At 40.0% G+C, this 23231-nt stretch overlaps 1 protein-coding gene and 1 long non-coding RNA gene across 8 annotated transcripts in view; one reads left to right on the plus strand and one right to left on the minus strand.

Moving 5' to 3' along the window:
* Nucleotides 1-20187, minus strand: part of stxbp5b (syntaxin binding protein 5b (tomosyn)) — a 33223-nt gene extending 13036 nt beyond the window's left edge. The window contains exons 1-14 of one of the 7 annotated variants that reach the window (XR_014798704.1): nucleotides 19657-20185; nucleotides 18280-18377; nucleotides 13543-13624; nucleotides 13067-13167; nucleotides 7014-7148; nucleotides 3850-3913; nucleotides 2531-2614; nucleotides 2001-2124; nucleotides 1666-1744; nucleotides 970-1124; nucleotides 805-877; nucleotides 350-497; nucleotides 186-253; nucleotides 10-50 (exon numbers count right to left, since the gene is read on the minus strand). Coding sequence is in view for 6 of the 7 variants with exons in the window: in XM_084915631.1 (XP_084771757.1) it covers nucleotides 10-50; nucleotides 186-253; nucleotides 350-497; nucleotides 805-877; nucleotides 970-1124; nucleotides 1666-1744; nucleotides 2001-2124; nucleotides 2531-2614; nucleotides 3850-3913; nucleotides 7014-7148; nucleotides 13067-13167; nucleotides 13543-13624; nucleotides 18280-18377; nucleotides 19657-19800 (1396 nt within the window). In the remaining variant the exon portion in view is untranslated. Of the gene's footprint in view, nucleotides 1-9; nucleotides 51-185; nucleotides 254-349; nucleotides 498-804; nucleotides 878-969; nucleotides 1125-1665; nucleotides 1745-2000; nucleotides 2125-2530; nucleotides 2615-3849; nucleotides 3914-7013; nucleotides 7149-13066; nucleotides 13168-13542; nucleotides 13625-18279; nucleotides 18378-19656 lie in introns of all 7 variants that reach the window. The other 6 variants (XM_084915631.1, XM_084915625.1, XM_084915626.1 and 3 more) reach the window with 6 other exon arrangements.
* On the plus strand, nucleotides 7144-12448 carry LOC146365760 (uncharacterized). The gene is made up of 2 exons (XR_014798705.1): nucleotides 7144-7262; nucleotides 12199-12448. It is a non-coding gene; the product is annotated as an uncharacterized LOC146365760 (long non-coding RNA).
* Nucleotides 20188-23231: the final 3044 nt, after the last annotated feature.

Raw genomic sequence — 23231 nt, forward strand, 5'->3', positions numbered from 1 at the left:
AATACTCACATGCAGAAGCATCCCAGAATTTGATTGACCCATCAGCATGTCTATTATAGCAGGGGATAGACAGAATAAAAACAAAACAAAACAATTAAACATTTATTACTGAACAAGACCTGTGCACATCTTAAAATAAGTAAGCACGACTCATTATATTATTACTTTATTCAATCAATACAGACCCTGTGATTATAATCTCAGGGTAACTCTGTGTGCCTTGGCCCCAGTTTCCCCCACTAATGGGCCATTCCTGTTAAAAACAAATAAACAAAAATGAAGCTTCTGTCTGCGGTGAAGTCAAATGCGCATGTAAAAATCACACAGACAACACAACTGAGTCATTTACCTTCTTACTGTAACCTTGCCTCTTTTGCCGACAGCCAACAGAGTAAAGTGCAGGAATAAGTTCAGCAGGACAGTCAGCAAAATACTCACAGCAGGTCACTGGTGACTCGTGGATAGTCAGAGGATAAGGGTTTTCAAATATGGGATACCTGTCACGATAATCAGTCACATGTTTACACTAAATATTATGCAGCATTATGCTACATGTTCTGACCTGTATGTCAAACTTATTGCTGCGATAATAAATGTTAACAAAAGATGCTAGATTTTGTGTAATGTATTCACCAAAGTTTGAAATTTTAATAAAGTTTATTACTCTGTATATTAATATAGCGTACTTTAGGGTGGGCAATGTGGCCATTTGGTGTAGAATCTAGATGCACAATGTAAAATATCCATGTTTTTTGATGCAATATAATTATTAATACAACCACAGCTAGAAAGTTGAATATTTACCCAATCTGTCCGAGGTCTATTACAACTAAATCTTTCTCAAGAAGGACCACCACAGCATAAGGCTCCTGAAAGTCTAGAAAACAAATCGGCAGAAAATTTACATGGATAATGGCATCGTTTCAGTTGGTAACTGCATATGCTGTTCTGACTAGTGTCACAGCTCACCATTTGGATATGGAGTTTCACACAGCGTTAGGAAATCCACAATCGGGTAGTCCATCTCCAGAACAGCAGTGCTCTTTCCGTGCATCACAGTAAGACAGGCTCTCCTCCCCACTGTATCGTAAGACAGACCTCCAGACAGCACCATGAATGGGTCCCTGGGTTTAACAAACACACATATTTTAATAGCTTCTTCAATAAAATTGAATTAGTTGTGGCAGATGAAAAATTACCAGGTGTACTCAGCTGTAAATGGGTAAAGAGGGACACCAAATTTTACTGTGGTGCTTTCTCTGGGGACTTTTTGGCCCGATTTTGATAGAACCCGTGCTGGGAGGGGCCTACTTTTTAATCATTATTAAAACTATATTAATCCCCGTCCTCAAACGCCTGAGAAAAAAATTATTAGATCACTTTCAATGAAATGTTGGCCATTTAGTTAATGGCTTTGACATAAGAGCATCTCTTCAGATACTGCCAGCTGTGTCAAAAATCATTATATTTAACAAGTATCGTGAGACTGTTGCCTTGTCTAATTACTTATTAGACAGGGCTTTTTCATCAGCATAAGGACGCTGTCAAGAAGACTAACCTGTTACATATTCAGAATAACAGGAAAGGACATTTTGAGTACAGGATATGGTTTCAAACTAGCGTCCGTTAAGACACAGGATGGGTGGGAACTACCATCACACTCACCCAGCCCTTGTTGTTTTGTATTCCACTTTCAGGATAGGCTTGCATGGTTCTGGCTTTTTTCCATCCTTAGGCTGCTTTCCTATTGGATTTCAAGATGCCAAAACAAAACAAAACAAATCCCCGAAACAAAAACTCATTATATTTTACATTGCAGGAATACAGTACATATGGTGCATATGTGAACATATGGACATGTCGGCATCCATCTGTTATACTTGTCAGGTCTCAAAGACTGGCGGGACTACACTTTATTTAAAGGCCTATATATAGTTTTTCCATTAATCATGCCTCTGTGAATATAAACAATACAAGTGTGTGTATACAACAGCTCCTACCATGTGGTGTGATGATCTGTGCGGGCTTGGCTGGGGTTCGTACATTCCATGTGGTCAAAGTGCCATCGGAGTGGCTGCAAACAAACTGTTTGCCCTCATGGTGCCAGGCGACTGAGTGGATTGCCTGAGAAACCACGGTAGCCGTTTAACAGAGTGTGATACATAATGTACAAGTAACATATGTTTGACAGTTCAGAATAGCAAAGTAACTCTACATCATTGGGGAAATCAGGGTTTGTCTCAACAAAGGTGATACTTGTCCACGGATGGTTTGGGTCCCTTCAAAAATGCATGAGTAACTAGCAAAATACATGATAATGTTATTTTGAGCTGTTTTCCATTCTCTTAAAATGAAAGAAACCTAAACGTCCATTTCATGTGTCATTATAAAACTTCAGAGAGTTCTTTCATGTGTTAACTGATTTACAAAGAAACCAACAAGACCAAACATGTTTCTCAGACAACAGTGAGGAACACCAGACAAACTAGTTTCCTCACAAGAACTGGAACAAAGGAAAACAATGCCTTACCTCATCATAATTGTAGCGGTAGTCAGCTTTTTTGCACTTCAAATCCCACAGCACTACTATCCCAGACTCAAATCCAATCAGAAGCTGAAATAACAAGAGAAGTAAAGCAAGTAAGGCTCAGCTGACTGCTGTTAAACTACATTCTGCACAAAACTGGTTCATAATGAATTCACTTTATGAATGTATGACAGTTATTTATTTTACATTCCCTAGTAGACTTTTATGATCATTGCTTAAGCTGGCATAAGATGCAATATTCTGACATTTACACACTGTAAGAAGCAACTAAGTTTTCACTTACTATGCAATCATGTAAACACTAGAGTAGCTTATAACTATTTTTTCAATAGTTAGGAATTTCCTTGTGAGAACAGGCTAAAAGATACGTATAAACCCTTTGAAATGGCCTGTAAGAGGCAAATAGAAGGGTCTGCATATGAGCGTAGGTGTTTTTCCATTTTTGGCTCTATATGATGTGAGAAAGGATATCCTTAATATGGTCATCTCAGACGAATATTGTCTGCTGTTCAAACTGTGTTTGCAGGGGGCAGGCCAATAGAAAGACAGCTGGCTTAAATTGAGGCTTGTTCAAGACAGTGAATGAAATGAGGGGGCACACCAAGATGATCATTTTCACCTCTAAATAATGCAGAGCTACTCCAAAAGAACTTAACAGTGAGATTCCAGAAATAAAAATCCAATTCATATGCTTCATAGGTATGAGCTATAATACTCTGTGTATTTATTTCTTTTAACAAAAGTGCAATTTATTTGCAGTGTCCCAGAAAAGCACTACTCTAACAACAAACTGAAATTTTAGCAAATGCCCAACTGGTGATAGCAGTAACATGAATTCCTGTGCCAAATTGTCTACCAGCAACTAGTAGCAAATTAATATAGTCAACCCAAATGCTCCTAGTTGTTGTTGTTGTCGCTGCCTTTTTTAAAGTCACAGTGGTAGCCTACTCTGCGCCATCACTGCAGACTGTCCTATCTTTAGCTCTAGGAAAACAGTAACTGCTAGTTGAGGTAAAACATCATTACCTATGATCCAAAGCAGGAATGTCCCCTGCAATCCATCTTTATCTAACTGATTATCTCCAGTTCACTTAATCACTTAAGTGGAACTTTAACTTTCTTGAATTAAAAGCAAGCCTATATTTCTTTTAAAAGACATGAACTTTTACATTATATAACTGAACAGTCTCTGAGATCCAACTAAAAATCATTTCCAGCTTCGCTTCTCCACATAACATCATCAGATGACGTACAATTGTTTATCTTCTCTATAGGCAATGTAATGTTCAGCTATCAGTTACCTTGCCCTCATCCATGGGGTTATCACTGATGTGCACAACAGGCCCTGGGTGTGTCTTGGTGGATCTGTCAGAGAAAGAAAGAAATGGGAGACAGTCCAAGTCAATTTAGGTATATTTGCCACTGATGAGTAAAATGTATCTGATAAATATAGTGATACAGTGGAGCTTTTAGAGGGTGGTAAGATAGAGGCAATTAGGAAAGACATCCAAAATGTAAGCCCCAATCTTTGGTCTTGCACAGAGAAAAAAAGGACAAGATAATAAGATGAAAATGTGCATCAGCGCACCAGAGGGGAGGAAAGGAAAAAATAAATAGAAAAATAGCCATGACATATGAGAGACAAACAGTGAGGGAGAGTAGGGTCACATGAGGGTCTATGAGAGATTATAGTGTTTCAAGACAGGATCACCGTGGCAACAGAGCAAGAGGCATGGAGGAAGTGAAGGTCTGGCCTAAAGAAAGTGTTGCTGCCTCTGAGTGTGGTCTGGCTCCAGCGGCTAATGATCTCATTGCTGCTGCTGATGAGTCGATACAGTCAGTGATGTTGCAGTGAATAAAAGGAAGGGATGAAGCGGAATATGAACTCCAGCCGGTAATCACCACATTGTGATACACCCGCACCACAAACACCAGGCTTAATAACCAGTTATCATGTTTGTGAACTGGATTTTATTGTAATAAAGATTATTTTAACCTAGATTGTTAACTGACGGAATCGTCGGTAAACATTACTTTAAATTAACTAGTTAAAACTGAGTTTCATTTCCAGCATAACACCAGATATGATCATTAGCACCATACACAGCGTTTCTATCCACTGTAGGAGAGTCCACGAGTTTCCAAAGGCAACAAGCTATGAAGCAGAGCGTGGAAAAGACGATTCTATCAGAGGTTCTACAAAGACATAACTGAATATTTCGCTTTAGATTTCACACCACATCGTTTCTTTTCATTTTCAAAATCAAGACAAGCTAAATCATTTCCCCATCTCCACTTCCTGCATCTGACACATTTATCTAAGAGGACGGCATACTTTGCTCTGACACTTTCAACTCCAGGATCTAAAAGAGCAATTTATCTGAGTTCACCAGCAGCCTCATACACACACACGCACACCTTTACGCAACCAATTTTAGCTGCCACTCACTTTCTAAAATAATTTTTTTAGCTTGCTGGTGGGCACAAGGAAAATACAATTGCTTGGAAAAACTTCTACTGACTAAAGTTTTCATTTAGAAAAAAATAGTAATTTCACTACCCCTTTTAAGCCCCAATCAAGGGCTCAGAATGGGCAATTTTTGTGGGAATGTTGGGTGGTAGACATGTAACCAGTCCTTTTAAGACATGTACTTCTTTCTGTTAATCTGAATGACCTGAGTCCATGCATGAATGTGTACTTTGATCACTTCACAGCGAGTCATGACGGCAATCTTACTAGATTGTACCAGTAACATTTTGGTATCACTTTTCGAACCACCCAATTCGGAATACATTCAGTTACTTTAAGAGTATCAACGGTATATTAACATTATATTTAAAAAAAAACTTCTGGCACCTGCATTTAGTCTCACTTTGCTCAAACTAATCTCACAGCCTCAAAGCGATTTCTTTATGTTTCTGCACTCAAAACAGTTTTATGACACTGCTTGCTAATGAGCTTTGAGGTTAACAGGTTAACAGTTCGTTTTTTTCCTTTCAGCCATTTCTAGAAGTCTGTCTTCTGTGTTCCTAACATGCATGAAATGTCAGACAGCACAACAGCAATAATTTCATCATTTGCTTGTAATGAATTGTCCCCGATACATTTTACTGAGGCGTGCATGAATGAGGTCCCTGAAATGATCAAAGTACCTATATAACACACTATATGAACAAAAGTAATAATTCACTGCCTAATCTTTAATTTCAGGTGTATTCCTACTGCCACAGGTGTATAAAATCAAGCACCTATCCATACAGTCTGCCTTTACAAATATTTGTCAAACAATGGCTAATTCCAAAGAGCTCTCTGAATACCAATGTGGTACTATAATAAGATGCCGCTGTTGCAACAACTTTGTGAAATTACTTCCCTCCTGGATATTCCACAATCAACTGTAAGTGGTATTGCAAATTGGAAGTGTTTAGGAACCACAGTAACTCAGCCACACAAAGTTACAGAACAGCGTTGCGTTGAGGCGCATAGAGTGTAAAATTGTCCAATGGATTGCCGAGTCAATATTCACAAAGCTCCAAACATCATCTTGCATTATCATCAGCACTAAACGTGTGTGCTGGGATCTTCGTGGCATGGTTTTTCGTGGCGGAGCAGCTCCAGTAGGTATAATGTGCAGGTGGTCTGGTACTTTCATCTACACAGTGTAGGTGGCATTGAAAGACACAGACTTAATGTCTTTTACAGAACTGTTAAATGTTGCACAGTTATAATGGCTCAGTCTGTACTAATGGGAATGCTGGAGGGATGACCCAAACGACAGAATTCCTAAACTTTATCTAGCAAAATAACTTTGCTAGATATTGCAAGTATGAAGAGCGCTTCGACCTACCAGTGTTGCCCTGTTTGATCAGAAATTATTTGTATTATCACTTGTTAAATTATGTATCAAGTAAATAATCCACCATTTAGCAAAGCTGTTTAAAAATGATCACTTTAAATTCCCGTGTGCTGGGAAAACCTGTATTCGATACACAGAAATGCTATCATAACCAGAAAAGATACTGATAGTGATTTTATCCACCACGATCATACACCTGCAAGTGACATTAAATGGGAACCCCTCAGAAGATGCAGGATGTGATGTAAAATTCTTTGCAAACTTTACAGTGGGTGTTTACACGAGGGAGTGGGTGACACAGGATGGGTCACTGGGGTTATGAAGTGGGCACTTCCTATCAGAGATGTTCTGTTAAATCTGGCAGCAAACACCTCCAGAAGTCTCAACTGCAAGTCCTGGCATGGCACAATCACCACCTCCATACCGCCCTCATACCAATCAGAGCTACAGTATTCTCAGCTTACAGGACTAACTGTTTCTGCAAGTGCCGGCAACCGCATTCCTTTGCAATTTTGAGTTTCCTGGTCGAGTGTCAACTGCACAAAGAAGATATGCAAATAGCGAGTGAGTAAAGGGAGGAGGGGTGTAGTTGTGAAATACAGACTCACAGTTCGATGGCTTTGTTCCACATAATAACGTAGCCTGAGAGAGTGAAGGACTCCACGTTGACAATGTGGATGTTTCCTCTTTCTGTGCCGATGTACAGCCATTTGCTCTGGAAGGGCAGGTGGCAGTATGTGATTCTGGAAGAGATCAAGATCCATCACAACCAGGCTTTTTATTATCTCATGACTCAGTTGGCATCAGATGGTTACCCTTGTCCCTAATCACGCTGGTCCAACTGGAAGAAGAAGCAAGTGAGTAAGATTTAATTACAAAGGCCTTGCACTGTGTCACACTAATGAAGCCAGACTATATATAGATCAGTTGGGGGGAACAGCAGAGTAAATACTGTTGCCTATTCTCAACTGGGTGAAAGAAGAATCCAGTCATACACAACAGTTACTATCTGAAATAGAATGAACCTGCAAAAATGTTTTGTCTTTTGCTATTAGTCTGTACCTTAATTGTGATTTTTTTTTTCAGAGGAAATCTGGAGTCATTTTTAAATGAACTTGGAAATACTGACTTAACAAAAAGTGTGGTGTTTCTTTTAACAGACCTGATGGTTTAAACCACCAAGATGCTGCAAAATATCTGTAGCAGCTGTTAAATGAAAGGAAAAGTAGCACACAGTCAAAATATACTGCCATTTAAGTCAGTTTACTGCTCATTTTGTCTTGCCATTTCAGTGCCATTTCATATGTCTCACTGGATTATAGAATACAATAACTTTATTATCAGGAGCTTGTCTGTATCTCTTGATCTCTTGGTGGCGCTGTCACTTGGTGTTCGCTCGCTCTGCGGTAGAGTATCACTTCCTGTTCCTGCTCAAACACAGTGGTGTTTCTGAGTAGCTTATTTGCTTAGCAATTTAATTAACAACTTTTAAATACATTCTTCTTTCATAGTATAATCTTCACGTGCTTCATCCGAAGCACACTTTCTGTGTACTCACTACCTAATTTATAGCCAAAGTATTCACTCACTGTCTCTGTACTGTTTCGCTAGCTTAGCTTAGCTCGTAGCCGACTCGTTAGCACCATGGCTACTTCACCTGTCCCTCCTGCACTTTCTTGCTCATTGTGTCAGATGTTTAGTTACTCCTCGGCCTCCTTTAGCAGTAATGATATCTGTAACAAATGTAGCATATTTGCAGCTCTGGAGGCCAGGATTACTGAATTGGAGACTCGGCTTCGCACCCTTCATTCACCCGTAGCTAGCCAGGCCCCTGTAGCTGGTGCAGCCGAAGATAGCGTAGGCCCCGCTAGCTGTTCCCCGGCAGACCCCAAGCAGCTGGGGAAAGAGGGCGGCTGGGTCACGGTGAGGAGGAAGCATAGTCCTAAACAGAAGCCCCAGGTACACCACCAACCCGTTCATGTGTCTAACCGTTTTTCCCCACTCGGTGACACACCCGCCGGGGGTCAAACTCTGGTAATTGGTGATTCTGTTCTCAGACATGTGAAGCTAGAGACACCGGCAACCATAGTCAATTGTCTTCCAGGGGCCAGAGCAGGCGACATTGAAGGAAATTTAAAACTGCTGGCTAAGGGTAAACGTAAATTCAGTAAAATCATAATTCACGTCGGCAGTAATGACACCCGGTTACGCCAATCGGAGGTCACTAAAATCAATATTGAATCGATGTGCAACTTTGCTAAAACAATGTCGGACTCTGTAGTTTTCTCTGGTCCCCTCCCCAATCAGACCAGGACAGAACATGTTTAGCCGCATGTTCTCCTTAAATTGCTGGCTGTCTGAGTGGTGTCCCAGAAACGATGTGGGCTTCATAGATAATTGGCAAACCTTCTGGAGGAAACCTGGTCTTGTTAGGAGAGACGGCATCCATCCCACTTTGGATGGAGCAGCTCTCATTTCTAGAAATATGGACAAATTTATTAAACCCCCCAAAATATGACTATCCAGAGTTGGGACCAGGAATCAGAGTTGCAGTCTTACACGCCTCTCTGCAGCTTCTCTCCTCCTGCTACCCCCCCAAAAACCCATCTCCATAGAGACTGTGTCAGCTTCCAAAAAGACAAAAAACAAACTAAAAACCAGCAACAAACAACTTAAACATAAACAATCAAAAAGAAAGAACAATACAGTATCCACATCTGAACCAAAGAGTAAAACAGTGAAATGTGGATTATTAAATATTAGGTCTCTCTCCTCCAAGTCTCTGTTAGTACATGACTTAATAATTGATCAACAAATTGATTTACTCTGCCTTACAGAAACCTGGTTGCAGCAGGATGATTATGTTAGTTTAAATGAATCAACACCCCCGAGTCATTCTAACTACCAGAAACCTCGAAGCACAGGCCGAGGGGGCGGTGTGGCAGCAATTTTTCACACCAGCCTATTAATTAATGAAAGACCAAGACAGACTTTTAATTCATTTGAAAGCCTGATGCTTAACATTGTCCACCCCAGCTGTGAAACTCAGAAACCAGTCTTACTTGTTATCATCTATCGTCCACCTGGGCCTTACACAGAGTTTCTGTCTGATTTCTCAGACTTTATATCTAATTTAGTTCTGAGCTCAAATAAAATAATTATTGTGGGTGATTTTAACATCCATGTAGATGCTAAAAATGACAGCCTCAACATGGCATTTAGTCTGTTATTAGACTCAATTGGCTTCTCTCAAAATGTAAAAGAACCCACCCACCACTTTAATCACACTCTAGATCTTGTTTTAACATATGGCATAGAAACTGAACATTTAACAGTGTTTCCTGAAAACCCTCTCCTGTCTGATCATTTCCTGATAACATTTACATTTACAATAATTGATTACACAGCGGTGGAGAGTAGATTTTATCAAAGTAGATGTCTTTCTGAAAGCGCTGTAACTAAGTTTAAGAATATAATCCACCCACTGTTATCATCTTCAATGCCCTGTACCAACACAGAGCAGAGCAGCTATCTGAACGCTACCCCAACAGAGGTCGATTATCTTGTTAATAATTTCACCTCCTCACTACGTACGACTCTGGATACTGTAGCTCCAGTGAAAACTAAGGTCTCTGATCAGAAGTACCTGACTCCGTGGTATAATTCTCAAACACGTACCCTAAAGCAGATGACTCGTAATCTGGAGAGGAAATGGCGTGTCACAAATTTAGAGGATCATCATTTAGCCTGGAGAAATAGTTTGCTGCTTTATAAGAAAGCCCTCCGCAAAGCCAGAACATCTTACTATTCATCACTGATTGAAGAAAATAAGAACAACCCCAGGTTTCTCTTCAGCACTGTAGCCAGGCTGACAAACAGTCAGAGCTCTGTTGAGCCAACCATCCCTTTAACGTTAACTAGTAATGACTTCATGAACTTCTTCACAAATAAAATTTTTATCATTAGAGAAAAAATTACCAGTAATCATCCCACAGATGTAATATTATCTACAGCTACTCTTAGTACCATTGATGTTAAGTTAGACTCTTTTTCTCCAATTGATCTTTCTGAGTTAACTTCAATAATTACTTCCTCCAAACCATCAACGTGTCTTTTAGACCCCATTCCTACAAAACTGCTCAAGGAAGTCCTGCCATTGATTAATTCTTCGATCTTAAATATGATCAACCTATCTCTAATGGTCGGCTATGTACCACAGGCCTTCAAGCTGGCTGTGGTTAAACCTTTACTCAAAAAGCCATCTCTAGACCCAGCAGTCTTAGCTAATTATAGGCCAATCTCCAACCTTCCTTTCATATCAAAAATCCTTGAAAGAGTAGTTGTCAAACAGCTAACAGATCATCTGCAGAGGAATGGTTTATTTGAAGAGTTTCAGTCAGGTTTCAGAGCTCATCACAGCACAGAAACAGCTTTAGTGAAGGTTACAAATGATCTTCTTATGGCCTCTGACAGTGGACTCATCTCTGTGCTTGTCCTGCTAGACCTCAGTGCAGCGTTCGATACTGTCGACCATAATATCCTATTAGAGCGATTAGAACATGCTGTAGGTATTACAGGTACTGCACTGCAGTGGTTTGTATCATATCTATCTAATAGACTCCAATTTGTGCATGTAAATGGAGAGTCCTCTTCACACACTGAGGTTAATTATGGAGTTCCACAGGGTTCAGTGCTAGGACCAATTCTGTTTACATTATACATGCTTCCCTTAGGCAGCATCATTAGAAGACATAGCATACATTTTCACTGCTATGCAGATGACACCCAGCTCTATCTGTCCATGAAGCCAGATAACACACACCAATTAGTTAAACTGCAGGAATGTCTTAAAGACATAAAGACCTGGATGGCCGCTAACTTTCTGCTTCTTAATTCAGATAAAACTGAGGTTATTGTACTCGGCCCTGAAAATCTTAGAAATATGGTATCTAACCAGATTCATACTCTGGATGGCATTACCTTGGCCTCAAGTAACGCTGTGAGGAACCTTGGAGTCATTTTTGACCAGGACATGTCCTTCAACGCACATATTAAACAAATATGTAAGACTGCTTTCTTCCATTTGCGCAACATCTCTAAAATTAGAAAAATCCTGTCTCAGAGTGACGCTGAAAAACTAGTTCATGCATTTATTACTTCCAGGCTGGACTACTGTAATTCATTATTATTAGGATGTCCAAAAAACTCACTGAAAAGCCTTCAGCTAATCCAAAATGCTGCAGCAAGAGTACTGACAGGGACTAGAAGGAGAGAGCATATTTCTCCTGTTTTGGCTTCCCTTCATTGGCTTCCTGTTAAGTCCAGAATTGAATTCAAAATCCTGCTCCTCACATACAAGGTCTTAAATAATCAGGCCCCATCTTATCTTAATGACCTTGTAGTACCATATCACCCTATTAGAGCACTTCGCTCTCGCTCTGCAGGCCTACTTGTTGTTCCTAGAGTATTTAAAAGTAGAATGGGAGGCAGAGCCTTCAGTTTTCAGGCCCCTCTTCTGTGGAACCAGCTTCCAGTTTGGATTCGGGAGACAGAAACTATCTCTACTTTTAAGATTAGGCTTAAAACTTTCCTTTTTGCTAAAGCATATAGTTAGGGCTGGACCAGGTGACCCTGAATCCTCCCTTAGTTATGCTGCAATAGACGTAGGCTGCCGGGGGATTCCCAAGATGCATTGAGTTTTTCCTTTCCAGTCACCTTTCTCACTCACTATGTATTAATAGACCTCTCTGCATTGAATCATATCTGTTATTAACCTCTGTCTCTCTTCCACAGCATGTCTTTTATCCTGTCTTCCTTCTCTCACCCCAACCGGTCGCAGCAGATGGCCGCCCCTCCCTGAGCCTGGTTCTGCCGGAGGTTTCTTCCTGTTAAAAGGGAGTTTTTCCTTCCCACTGTCGCCAAAGTGCTTGCTCATAGGGGGTCATATGATTGTTGGGTTTTTCTCTGTATCTATGAAGCGCCTTGAGGCGACTTTTGTTGTGATTTGGCGCTATATAAATAAAATTGAATTGAATTGAATCAACATCAATGGAAAATTGTCTTCAGTTCACTAAGCAATAAACAAAATGAATCAAATCCCTTCACATCAACCCACATTCATACATACACACATATAAAACTTCAATATAACAACAATAAAAACACATCACAGCATCTCATTATTCAGTATACCGATTGGCTCTTGGCACAGATGATCCCTTATACACTGCGGTGAACACCAAGTCAGCAGCAGATAGCCGCACCCCTGGGTGGGATCACCTTATGTTTACGGTGTTCCTGTAGCATTATTATAATGTCCTTCTGGCCAACATAAAATTTCTGCTACATTTGAAAGAGGGTCTGAACAGAGAGAGGGAAAAAAAAATCTGCAGGCCAAAAATCCAAATAATGAGCTGAGAAAAATTGCAAAGCTGGGTGATAAAAATCTGTGGGTGCCACATTCCTTCTAAAATGTAGTAATTTGATGCATTGTTAATACCCCCCCCCCCAACACTGAACCATTAGTCACAGATTTTCCTTATTGGCTAAAAACAGCTGGTGCAGCCCACAGCATGTGGCCAGCTGTGAAGGCAAATTTTGTTCACATCAGATGCAGTGTTGCAGCAAATACAGCAGCAGACAAACAAACACATTACTGTACCTCTCCCTGTTAAACTTGAGCGAATGCAGGATAGCAGGGATTTTTTGCCTCAGGTTCCACAGGTGGATGCTGTCATCAGCTAAGGCACTCACCAGCGCCCCCTGTAGTGACGGTGATAAACAGAGCAGTTATTTGCGTTGAGAAAACATCATGTGGCTTGGCATTGACACTTTATAGGGCTGTATCACAAGCATGTGATATAAAGCTCGTAGACTCTACAGTATAAAGTGTGCTGAAGTAAAATTAGCTCAAAGAGACAATATTCAAGTAAAGTCAACTGAATTGAACTGAAATGAAATGAATACAGGTTACACCACTAGCATTACTTTTAATCGATGTATAAAAGCACATTCATCAATAGATTCATGGCTGGGCGTGTGAGGAGAGGAGTGAACAGGCTGGGAGCGAAGAGGTGGTGAGGAGGAGGAGAGAGAAAAATCAAACAAGGACACAAGGAACAGGTAATGACAACAAACCTCGTTGATCAGGAACTGGAGCTGGATGACAGCAGCGTTGCTCTCGTGCTGACAGTAGCACTCCACCCCTGCACAGCCAAAGCTAAAAGTTTGCTCAGTCAAAGAAAACTGGAAAGGTGCCAGGAAGGTTCATGCAGAAATCGAGGAAAACCTATTTTAAAAATGCTGCAGCTTTTCTAATATAATTTCATACAAAAAGATGAAAGTGACAATTGCTATTTCCAGCCTTCTGTGATTTTTCTAATCAAAGGTTCTTAAGTTCTTTGTTTGTTTTTTCTGAACTAAATGGAAGTTGACATTTTCCACTTGCATTCCTAAAAAGGCACAGGCAAAAGCATGTAACACACTAAACTGATGAGTTATAAATAAAATCAGTGGGCCCTGTCTCCCTCATATATTCACATGCGTCAGCCAGTGTGACGGCAGCATGATTAACTTCACACTCACCTCTCTCTATTGGACTGTTAAGTTTAACTTAGAGATTCTCTGCCTGCTTAATTTGTCCATTCAGAAGCAATCAGGCTGCTCGTTCAGCTAATAAAAGACACGGGGCATCACAAATTATGAACAGTGCAAAAGTCAGACGCATTGCCACGTAAGCATCGGGGCTGTAACGCGTCAGATAAAAACCTCCAAAATACTTTCACAAGCAGCTGAATAATCACAAGAGAAATTGGGGGAAATCCTTTCAACTAGCCTCTAATCACTCTCAGAGACATATGTGCACTGAGTTGTGCATGCAAGCACAAAAGGAGGAGGAAACCACAAAAGCACTAATCATACAGCCAGTCTATGAACAGACAGACAGACCACAGAGACAAAAAAAAGGTGCAGTGTTTCTCATACTATTAATGTTAGCATGCAAAAGAAATGCTCCAAAGACTGGCAGCTATGTTGATTAAAACCATTTTAAGGCTCAAATAGTATGATTCTGTACAGGATTAAACAAGCAAGCAGTGATCAAACAATCCCTCAGTTCCTTAAACAAACTAAGGTGGGGTTCAGGACACTGTTTCAAGATGGGCTCAACAGTGGACATCAGGTCGTTATATGACAGTGGTAAACTCAGACTATTAGAGTCAAGACTTTTTTAGCTGGCGCCAGTCGAAGGCTGTGGGCAACTGAACTCACATTCACCCACGACCTTTGTGTCCAGTTTTAGCTCCTGGCATTGCAGGTTGTGTACAACATTTGTCAAAATTATTAATGGTTATCATGTTTCCATAGGTCCACAATGAACGAGGAGGAAGTGTCATTAAGTCCATTGCATACCCTCTGGTGATGCATAAATAAGAGCATAAGAGCAGAGAGGTAGCTGAAAAGCCAAGAATGGTAATATTTAACAGCGTTTTCACCATATTTCTGTAATCCAGTGGGGGTCATTTAAGCAACCCGGCAACAGTGAACACGAAGTATGTGCTGTTTTCCAGTGATTATCAACTTTTCGCTGTAAGTATTGTAAAACTGATTCAGCTGCAATATAGGTTAATAGTACTGCTGAGCAAAGCTACTTTCTAGGCTAGCAGGAAATTACTAACACGAACCTCACAACAAGATGTTATCACTGCGGGGAGCGAGTGCATTCTTTTCTAACTTCCTGCCACACTACATGATCAAACGCTTAGGGGCCACAGGTATAATCTACATAGTAATAGACCATCTATACAACAACACATGTTTCTCTTTATTTCTTAATTTCATTGGCAGTGTGGACACAGGAAGATGGGTCACACCACAAAACAAAAAAGATCAAAATGCTAGTTCCTGTCTCACACTGTCGGTCATATGGTAACTTTCATATGATTTGCTTTTCTCTTAAATTAAGTAACTTCTTAAGTTGAGTAATCAGTTAGTTGATTGCAAGGTTCCAGTTTTTGAGATGTGAAGAGTTCCTGCTGCTTCTTGTCCTGAATTAATTAACGTTTTGGACTGCAAGACAACACAACGATGAACTGACTGGATATTAGCTTTGTCTGATTAAATAAAATGCTTTATCGTTATTAAATAGCATTATATTTTGTAATTAAGATTTCGACTTCCTTGGCACAAAAGTGGGGAAATCAATCACACAAACAACACAAATATACAGAAAATATTGGTAATATTGGAAGTCTCTATTTGTGCATCCTACTGAATAGATCAACTCTCTGAGCAACTGCATTGACCTGCACTTTAAGATTTCCAGTCATACTATTAAATCAAATACATTTTGAGAATTTAGAAAAACATTATCTGGTAATCAATCGTGAAATCAATAGCAGCTCCGTAAGCACATCACAGGATAGCACAAGCCATGGGTGGGAAATTCATCTTCCCAAGGGACCACGTGAGAAACTGGGAATGGTGTGGAGCTGAACTCAATTCTGCTCAATATTAATTTTATCTCTTTATAAACTGCTGCTAGCAAGAGTAGATGTTCCAATGAGGCCCAAATTGTGGCCCCTTGGGAAAGTTAAAGGCCCACTCTTGACCTAAACTGACCCCTCACTGGGCCTACAAAACAGAAATAGTTTTAAATACATAAGCTACACCCACTAAGGTAGCTAATGTGTCTTTTTAGACTACTGTTGCTGCTACTGCACCAAACATTAAAATAATTTAAACAAAACTATGGGTGTCTCACTCAAAGCCACTGGGGTTAACTTTTCTGACGAAAACCCTGCAGATGCATTTTTTTTTTACCCATGTATGAAAGGAAAGCACACTTTAGTCCTAATGTCACAAAGTTTGACATATCACAGCAGACGCCAAATAATTTGCTCTCGTAACCTTCTTAAGGATATCCCCCCATGTCCCTAAAAACATCACACACTTCAGTCATACCCTATGAACGTCAACACTTCCCTGTTTGGTAAACCACTGTGGTTCACCGCAGCATTTCAACATCAGCAGGTTTTCTCGCAAAGTCAACAGATGATACGCATGACAGGAAATTCCCTTTCATGCTAGTTTACCAATAGAAGACTGATAATGTCTTTAGCAGTCTTTCTACAAGTGCAGATATTAATACCAAAAAAGAAGGAACTACAGCGTAGTGAGGCAAGTACAGCATTTCTGCTCTGAAAACCTTCAAAAACAAATTCTGACTTCTACCACGATCAGACCAGCCTTTACCTAATAAAATACTGATTTTGCAAAAGGTTCAAATTAATATATTTATATTGGGTTCTCTAATTAAAGTATGAAGGGAGAAAATACAGCTTCAAATGTTAGGTTTTTTCTGCTCATCACCCTGTATAATGTTAGTGAGTGAGTATATCCCTAATGTGGTCATCTAAGGAAGTCATCCATGTCTACACAGCACAGAAGAACCACCCACCTGCTGTTCAAACATTCTGTTTGCCAAGTGCAGCCAGTCAGAGGAGAGCTGGCTTGTCTATACATGTGTGCTTTTACACTAATGACACACATCAAATGAAAAAGCCAGTATCAAACCAGGGACCTCTTATGCTTATAGCATCGGCAACCAAACAAAATATATCCCAAGTACTCAGCTATTGGATCAACCGTGATGTCTAGTTTTTAAAAAAGTTCAAGATGTGTACGGTCACCGCACACAAAGATTATCTGCATGTGCTTAAACACGAGATATGATGGTTTTATAATTGCCAAAACTGCACTGGAAAGAGCACGGAAATGTCTAGAGTTACACACTGATTAAAACGCTGTAGTAGAGGCAGATCTTGTAAAAGCAGACATTTATTGCTTGTAGACACCTCATTGAGCTTATGTCTACTGAGCTGTGGCAGCAGTTCCAAACTCCAGGGGCAGTGAGGTGGATCGATACAGACCATCTTTTGATAAATGGACCAATTGCCTGAATGACAGTAATCCCATCAGCTCCACCTTGCACATTAGGACAACATGGAAGCAGTGTATGTTCTGTGGGAGTAGCCCTGTGAAAAAACAGCATGCCCTCTTAATCTAGAGAGTGGATAATGATGAGGACAAAGCCACTTAATGAAAATCTAAACAAGGCAGGTGGGCTTCTTAAGCAGGATACCAGCACAAAGGGAAACCCTGAGCTGATACACTAATAGGTCAGCCCTGAAGGCATAACCTGGATATGAGTAGACTATCACATGCAGTGTTTAATAGCCTGGAATCCAGGGGCAGTTCTGCTGCTGTGAGTCACGGATGTTAGCTGTAAAAGCAAATTTTGATCCTTCAAAACAAAGAAATACGAAACTGACTTCCAACTGCCTGAGGGGCCACACAGCACTGTGGCAGCTTGATTGTGTGTGCATGTCGTGCAAGTCCAGTTATGTTTACAGCACATATGAAGTGGCATCCTGGCACTGACTGGGCAGCACAGTTGATGAGGTTGGCTCCTCGGCATATGGCAGAGGAGCTGTTCATGCTACTGCAGAGATACCACTAATGAGCCTGGGTGCTCCAGGAGAAGGAGGCTGCTGGTTGCACAGAAACACATCCTAAGCCTAAGAACTCAGATTCCTTTAGCTTGTTTTGGAGATTCTTTTTTTTGTTTGTTTGTTTTTTTTGTAGCGTTGGATGACAATAGACAGAAAGGATCATTTACTCTGTGAACTCCCGTGCCTTTGTGGAATGCTGAATGGCAACTTAAGTGGAAAAATGTTCCTGGAAACGATTCCAGGAACTTGGACACGGATTTACTTTCCTTACACATGTGTGCAACGACTGTGTGGGTGAGAGTTTGTTTTTAAAAAGTTAACCTTTACTTTCCTTGCATGACTCTTCACGTGGGAAAAAGGATACAGCCTCAAAGCTCCAGTCTGAGTCCCAATGGCCAAGATTTTCTGTACGGGGTCAAAAGCCATTGAGGATGGTTGATATGGAAAGCCATGACGTACAGTCTGCAGGAAAAAAAGAAGAAGCAGAATTTACATTAGACCTTAAGCCAGCTATTCGATCATCTCCTACACAGTCGAGCTGGCATTAAAAAAAATTATCTCCAAGAAATGCAATCCATCAAAGTGGAAAATGTTCTCTATTATTAAAAGAAATTAGATAAAGCATAAACATTATTGAAATATCTTTCTCATGGAAAACAACAGTAATACATTAATTTTTATCCAGTCTTAGGCTCAATATGACAACCTTGAGCTGCATTTTTATTGTCAGAATCTTGCAGTAGCTTATCCTCCAAAATATTATCATCATCATCAGGCATCTATAACCCAATTGTTTCAGGTTGGAAATGTTGCTCAATCATCCATAAGCTCTCTGCAGCTTGCAGCAGGATTACATAACAGGTAATGCCATGGCCCTGTAACCCGGGGACCTGACCTGTTCTGCTCCCAGCTGGAGTTGAAGCTGGTGGGCGAAACCTTTCCAAGCAGCCCTAACAGTCTGCATTACTAAACCGTGCATGATTAAAAACAAGGCTGGGGAGCTCTTGTGTAGTGACCTGTGAGGTTATGATTTAAATGATCAGTTTTATTTATTTATTTTGCCAAAGCTGTTCACTCACATGCTCTTATGCACTGTACCCACAAAGATTAGGCTCTGAAGCGATTGCTGCACTCGTGGATAGTGGTGGCTTAGTATAAAAATCCAAGTAGAAGTTTAGCTGAAGGTAAGAGAGGTGGTGGATATTTACTAGAGTTGGAGTTTTTGCAATAAAAAGTGTTCTTCTCACCACCTTTGAAACACAACATGGGAAATTTGCAGTGGATCCACTATTATTATGATAAACAAAATACAGGCTGCAGATGTTGCCCTCAACAACTCGCATTAAAACCTAAGTTAGACCTGCACCTCCAGCATGAATAGAAGTGAGCAATGTCCAAATGGGGTGGGTGAGTGTTGTGTTGTAATTTTATGATATTTTACAGTGACGAATATACAGTTTCAAAGATTCAGAGCAATGCAAACAGCCCACTATGGACTACATCAAGGCAGGGCTGGCTAAAATAGACTAAAAATAATGAAATATAAATAAATCACATTGTAGTGTTCAAGTGTGTGACTTTAAATCTGGTGTGTGTACATTCAAGTGGTTTCCATCCTAAATAATGAAATTAATATCCAGAAATAAAAGCAGTCAGCGTTTTTTCCTTTCTTTTTTTGTGTCACGCTGCTGTCATCTGACTGTCAGTTCGTTAATGTTAGCTGTTATTAACGGAAACCCACCTTGCAAAGCTGAAAATGCTCCGACTGTAAAGTCTCCTGGACAACATCGTTTTCCCTGGGAGTACCCGGCTGAGCAGTTGCGGAGGAGGAGGAAGAAGCCGCTGTCAAGCCGTCCAGCACCTTCCGAATATTAAACTTCTTCATTTTCCTCCGGTACACAAGCGACGGTTCAGAAAACAGATCAAGCGAGCTACCATAAATTGGATACAGAGAAGGGGGTAGCTGCTAGCTAGTTAGCCGAAATAACGCACAGTTAATACCTTTCTGTATACATCTCACATGTTACGGAGGGTGTTGCCAACGCATTCTCCAAAAGCGCCCGAGTCACGAACATTGGTTTAGAGAGTCCCTTCCGATAGCAGCCCTAATGCGCCATTTATATTGCCAGCTTTGGCGTTTAGTCGACCGGGATCAGTCGTTTCCGCCAGCTCCTTCCCCAACCAGGGCTCAGCGGGTAGCAAAGTGGCTACGGAAACGCAGTGAACTGCAGCGGGGATTGAGTCTGCGCTCTGCCGTCACCCGGATGCAGGACCGGTGTTATAGTGTATTCCGTGACCCGTCAGATTAGGTGACCTCGATCGGAATGTGAGCTGACAAAACGTTTTAAAACTGCTTGTGTTGACACCTGCTGAGAAAAAAGAAGAGCATAAATAGGTTATACATTTTGATAGCTATCATAGCAAATTAAACCAATTTAAAATACATCAATATCCTTAAATTATTGTAAGTTTAATAGAGGGAGTGTTATTATTTCTAAACACCTATGTATGGTCATTTTGTGTGGCTCAAAATTAAATTATAATTTTAAAAAATCCTCAAAAACAAAGTCCTTAATTTTGCCACAATCTTAACGTTTTTGGCGTTGTGAGCTCTTCAAACAATTTTTAGGTATAAAAAAAAAAATTTACATAGCAACACAAGGAATTCAGATAGCCCTGCGGCCCCCTGCTGGCTAAAGAAGAGTCCCGAGCAGCCTCAATGCTCGAGGGCTGGGAGGGAAGCAAAACCTTACCCTAGTGACACCTGTCAGACCTTTGAAGAGTGGTATAAAAGTGCAAACAAATAACGCAGGGAAACAGTGGGAGACAATGTAGCCACAAGCATCTTTTACTAACGCCCTTTCCCACTGAAACGCGATATAAGGGTACTCCTCTGGTATTCTATTCCAATCTATTGTGCATGTCTGAAAAATAGGCCGTATTTCCTCATTCTTTATGTTCCCCAAGGAAGAAGATTGAGGTTATTTTGACTCTGCAGAGAATTGGACACAAAGCTGGAAAACCTGGTTAAATATTCACCTTTGTGATATGTCATTCTTTTAATTAGCCCATTAAAAAAACTTCGCATGTGAGCATATAGTTTTATTTTAACTGATTCAGGAATTAAGCAGCTCCCCTTAAATGGTACACCTGACAAAGTCACGTGGAAGACACAAAAGACAGAAAATTGTCGATTTTACCTAATGAGACATTGAAGCCATGGCCTTAGCAATACACGTTTAAAACGTCAGAGCCTTTTTGTAAATTCGATTTAAGACATTGTTTAGTTTTGGTTCTTTTCTGGATATAATTCTGTCAAAAATTTTGTATTGACTTTCAATAATTTATCACATACAACACTGTGCAAAAAGTCTTGAACTGCTCCTATATTTTGCTTCCAAGGAGCCAGATTTTCTTGTAAATTTGTACAATGGCCCAGACTTTCTGAATGTCAAAGCTTTGCTTTGCTGCTCTTTTGTCCATTTCCAGTCCAGTTCTTGTACCTGACCATTTTCGGAGTGATGTAATTTTAGACTTATGAATCATTCAAGCACAAAAAAAAGCATCTAACACAAGATTACAGTGTTTTGTCTACACATAATAGACTTCTAGACACTTTGTTACCTGTTGGCTGTTGCAAAAACAAAACAAAACATATTGTATTCTCATTTCTTAAGCTTAATTTATTAACTCAGAATCTGTGCTGCTGTGCTTTGGATCATTGTCCTGTTTCGTTACCTAATTTCAGAAAGCTTTGACTTTCAGATAGATGGTCTCACATTCGACTCCAAAATGCTTTAGTATAAAGAGGAGTTCATGGTCAACTCAGTGACCATCATCAGCCCACTACCACTGTGTCTGACAGTTGGTATGAGGTATTTGTACTAATATGCTGTATTATATTCAGTGTTTTAGTATTTACTTTTTTTTATACTGCTTCAGCGTTTGGTATTGATAAAGACCCCCACCTCCTATTACCATCCATACTACACCAAAGTACATTTTCTGTGAAGTAATGAAAACTTTACATTGGAAATTTATAATTACAGGACAGTCTCTACAAGGACCTCCCAGAGCATTTTCTGTAATGTTACATGTTTTTCAGGTAGTCTCTGTCAAATCGCCTGTGTTTATAGAGGTAATTCCTATGAAACCTGTGAGAATGTACTTTGCATGTATGTCTACTTCTGCATTTTGGCTTAATTCTTGTTAAATAAGGGCATGGTGTAATATGTCATGTGTTGTTTATCTGAGGTTGTACTTGCCCAACTTGAAGGACCACATTATTAGTATTATTTATAATGTCCTGATATCTAAAACCTTAGAATAGAAAGAGTGAGTACTTTATTTTTACCATAACTGTATGAACTTCAATTGTTCATACTGCTGGAAAAAAAAAAGAATGCATACCAAATAATATAAATAAAAACATTTTCAGTGCAGTTTGTGGATTTGACAAACAGCACTGATCACAATCAAAAATAGAAATTATGGAGAAACTCAAATTTCAGACTTGATCTCCCGAGCACTTTTAAATTTTTTCGTGCCTTCACCTAAAACTGGAAAAAGTTGAGTATTTGCATTTTATGGTACTTTAAGTATTGCTTTTAAAAAAGTAGTAGCTTCATTTGGCACTGGTTATTTTGCAGATCATTACATGCAAAGCATCTGATTAGCTTATCCTTTAAACTGCTATAGATAACACTTAAATGCAGCAAATGTAGCTACGAATTTAAAAATCTGATTCAGAAACATGATGCGATGAAGCAAAACATGTTGGTGGTTGATGGGGGAATCAGGACTGGTTCAGTACTGCCAATAACCCTTTAGAATCAGAAACAGGATTTTCAGATAGAATCAGTTTGTCTCAGCGTTGATGTGGACAACAATACAAAAGAAAAAAACACTTTGTGTCCCTTCTCAAAGTGTCTTTGCACAGGTATATTTTGTGCACTAGATGGCGTCATCTACTAGCAAAACTATTAACCTCTAAATCTGTATTTTGTTGTGTTTGAGAACTCGCCTTGTGACAAAAATTCAGAACCATGGACAGCAACGTAAGGATTCCAGACCCTCATCATGGAGCCCCTTGATGGTACAGGATGTGGTCAATTTAAAGGGTATTGTAGGTTCATTCATATTCTAGCATTTCCTTTCTTGCATTTATGGACTCGGGCACATCAACATACATAATGTAGGTGCAGGAGAATGTCTGCAAATGTCTGCTATTCCAGGACTTTTTCCACACAGGACATCATAAAATGGGTCACACAAGGCACAATAGGAGACAGTGAGAGGCACAGCAAAGCTATGCAC

This window comes from Perissodus microlepis, chromosome 19 (genome assembly GCF_051167445.1).
Source record: "Perissodus microlepis isolate ML-2025 ecotype Zambia chromosome 19, ASM5116744v1, whole genome shotgun sequence".
Taxonomy (NCBI): Eukaryota; Metazoa; Chordata; class Actinopteri; order Cichliformes; family Cichlidae; genus Perissodus; species Perissodus microlepis.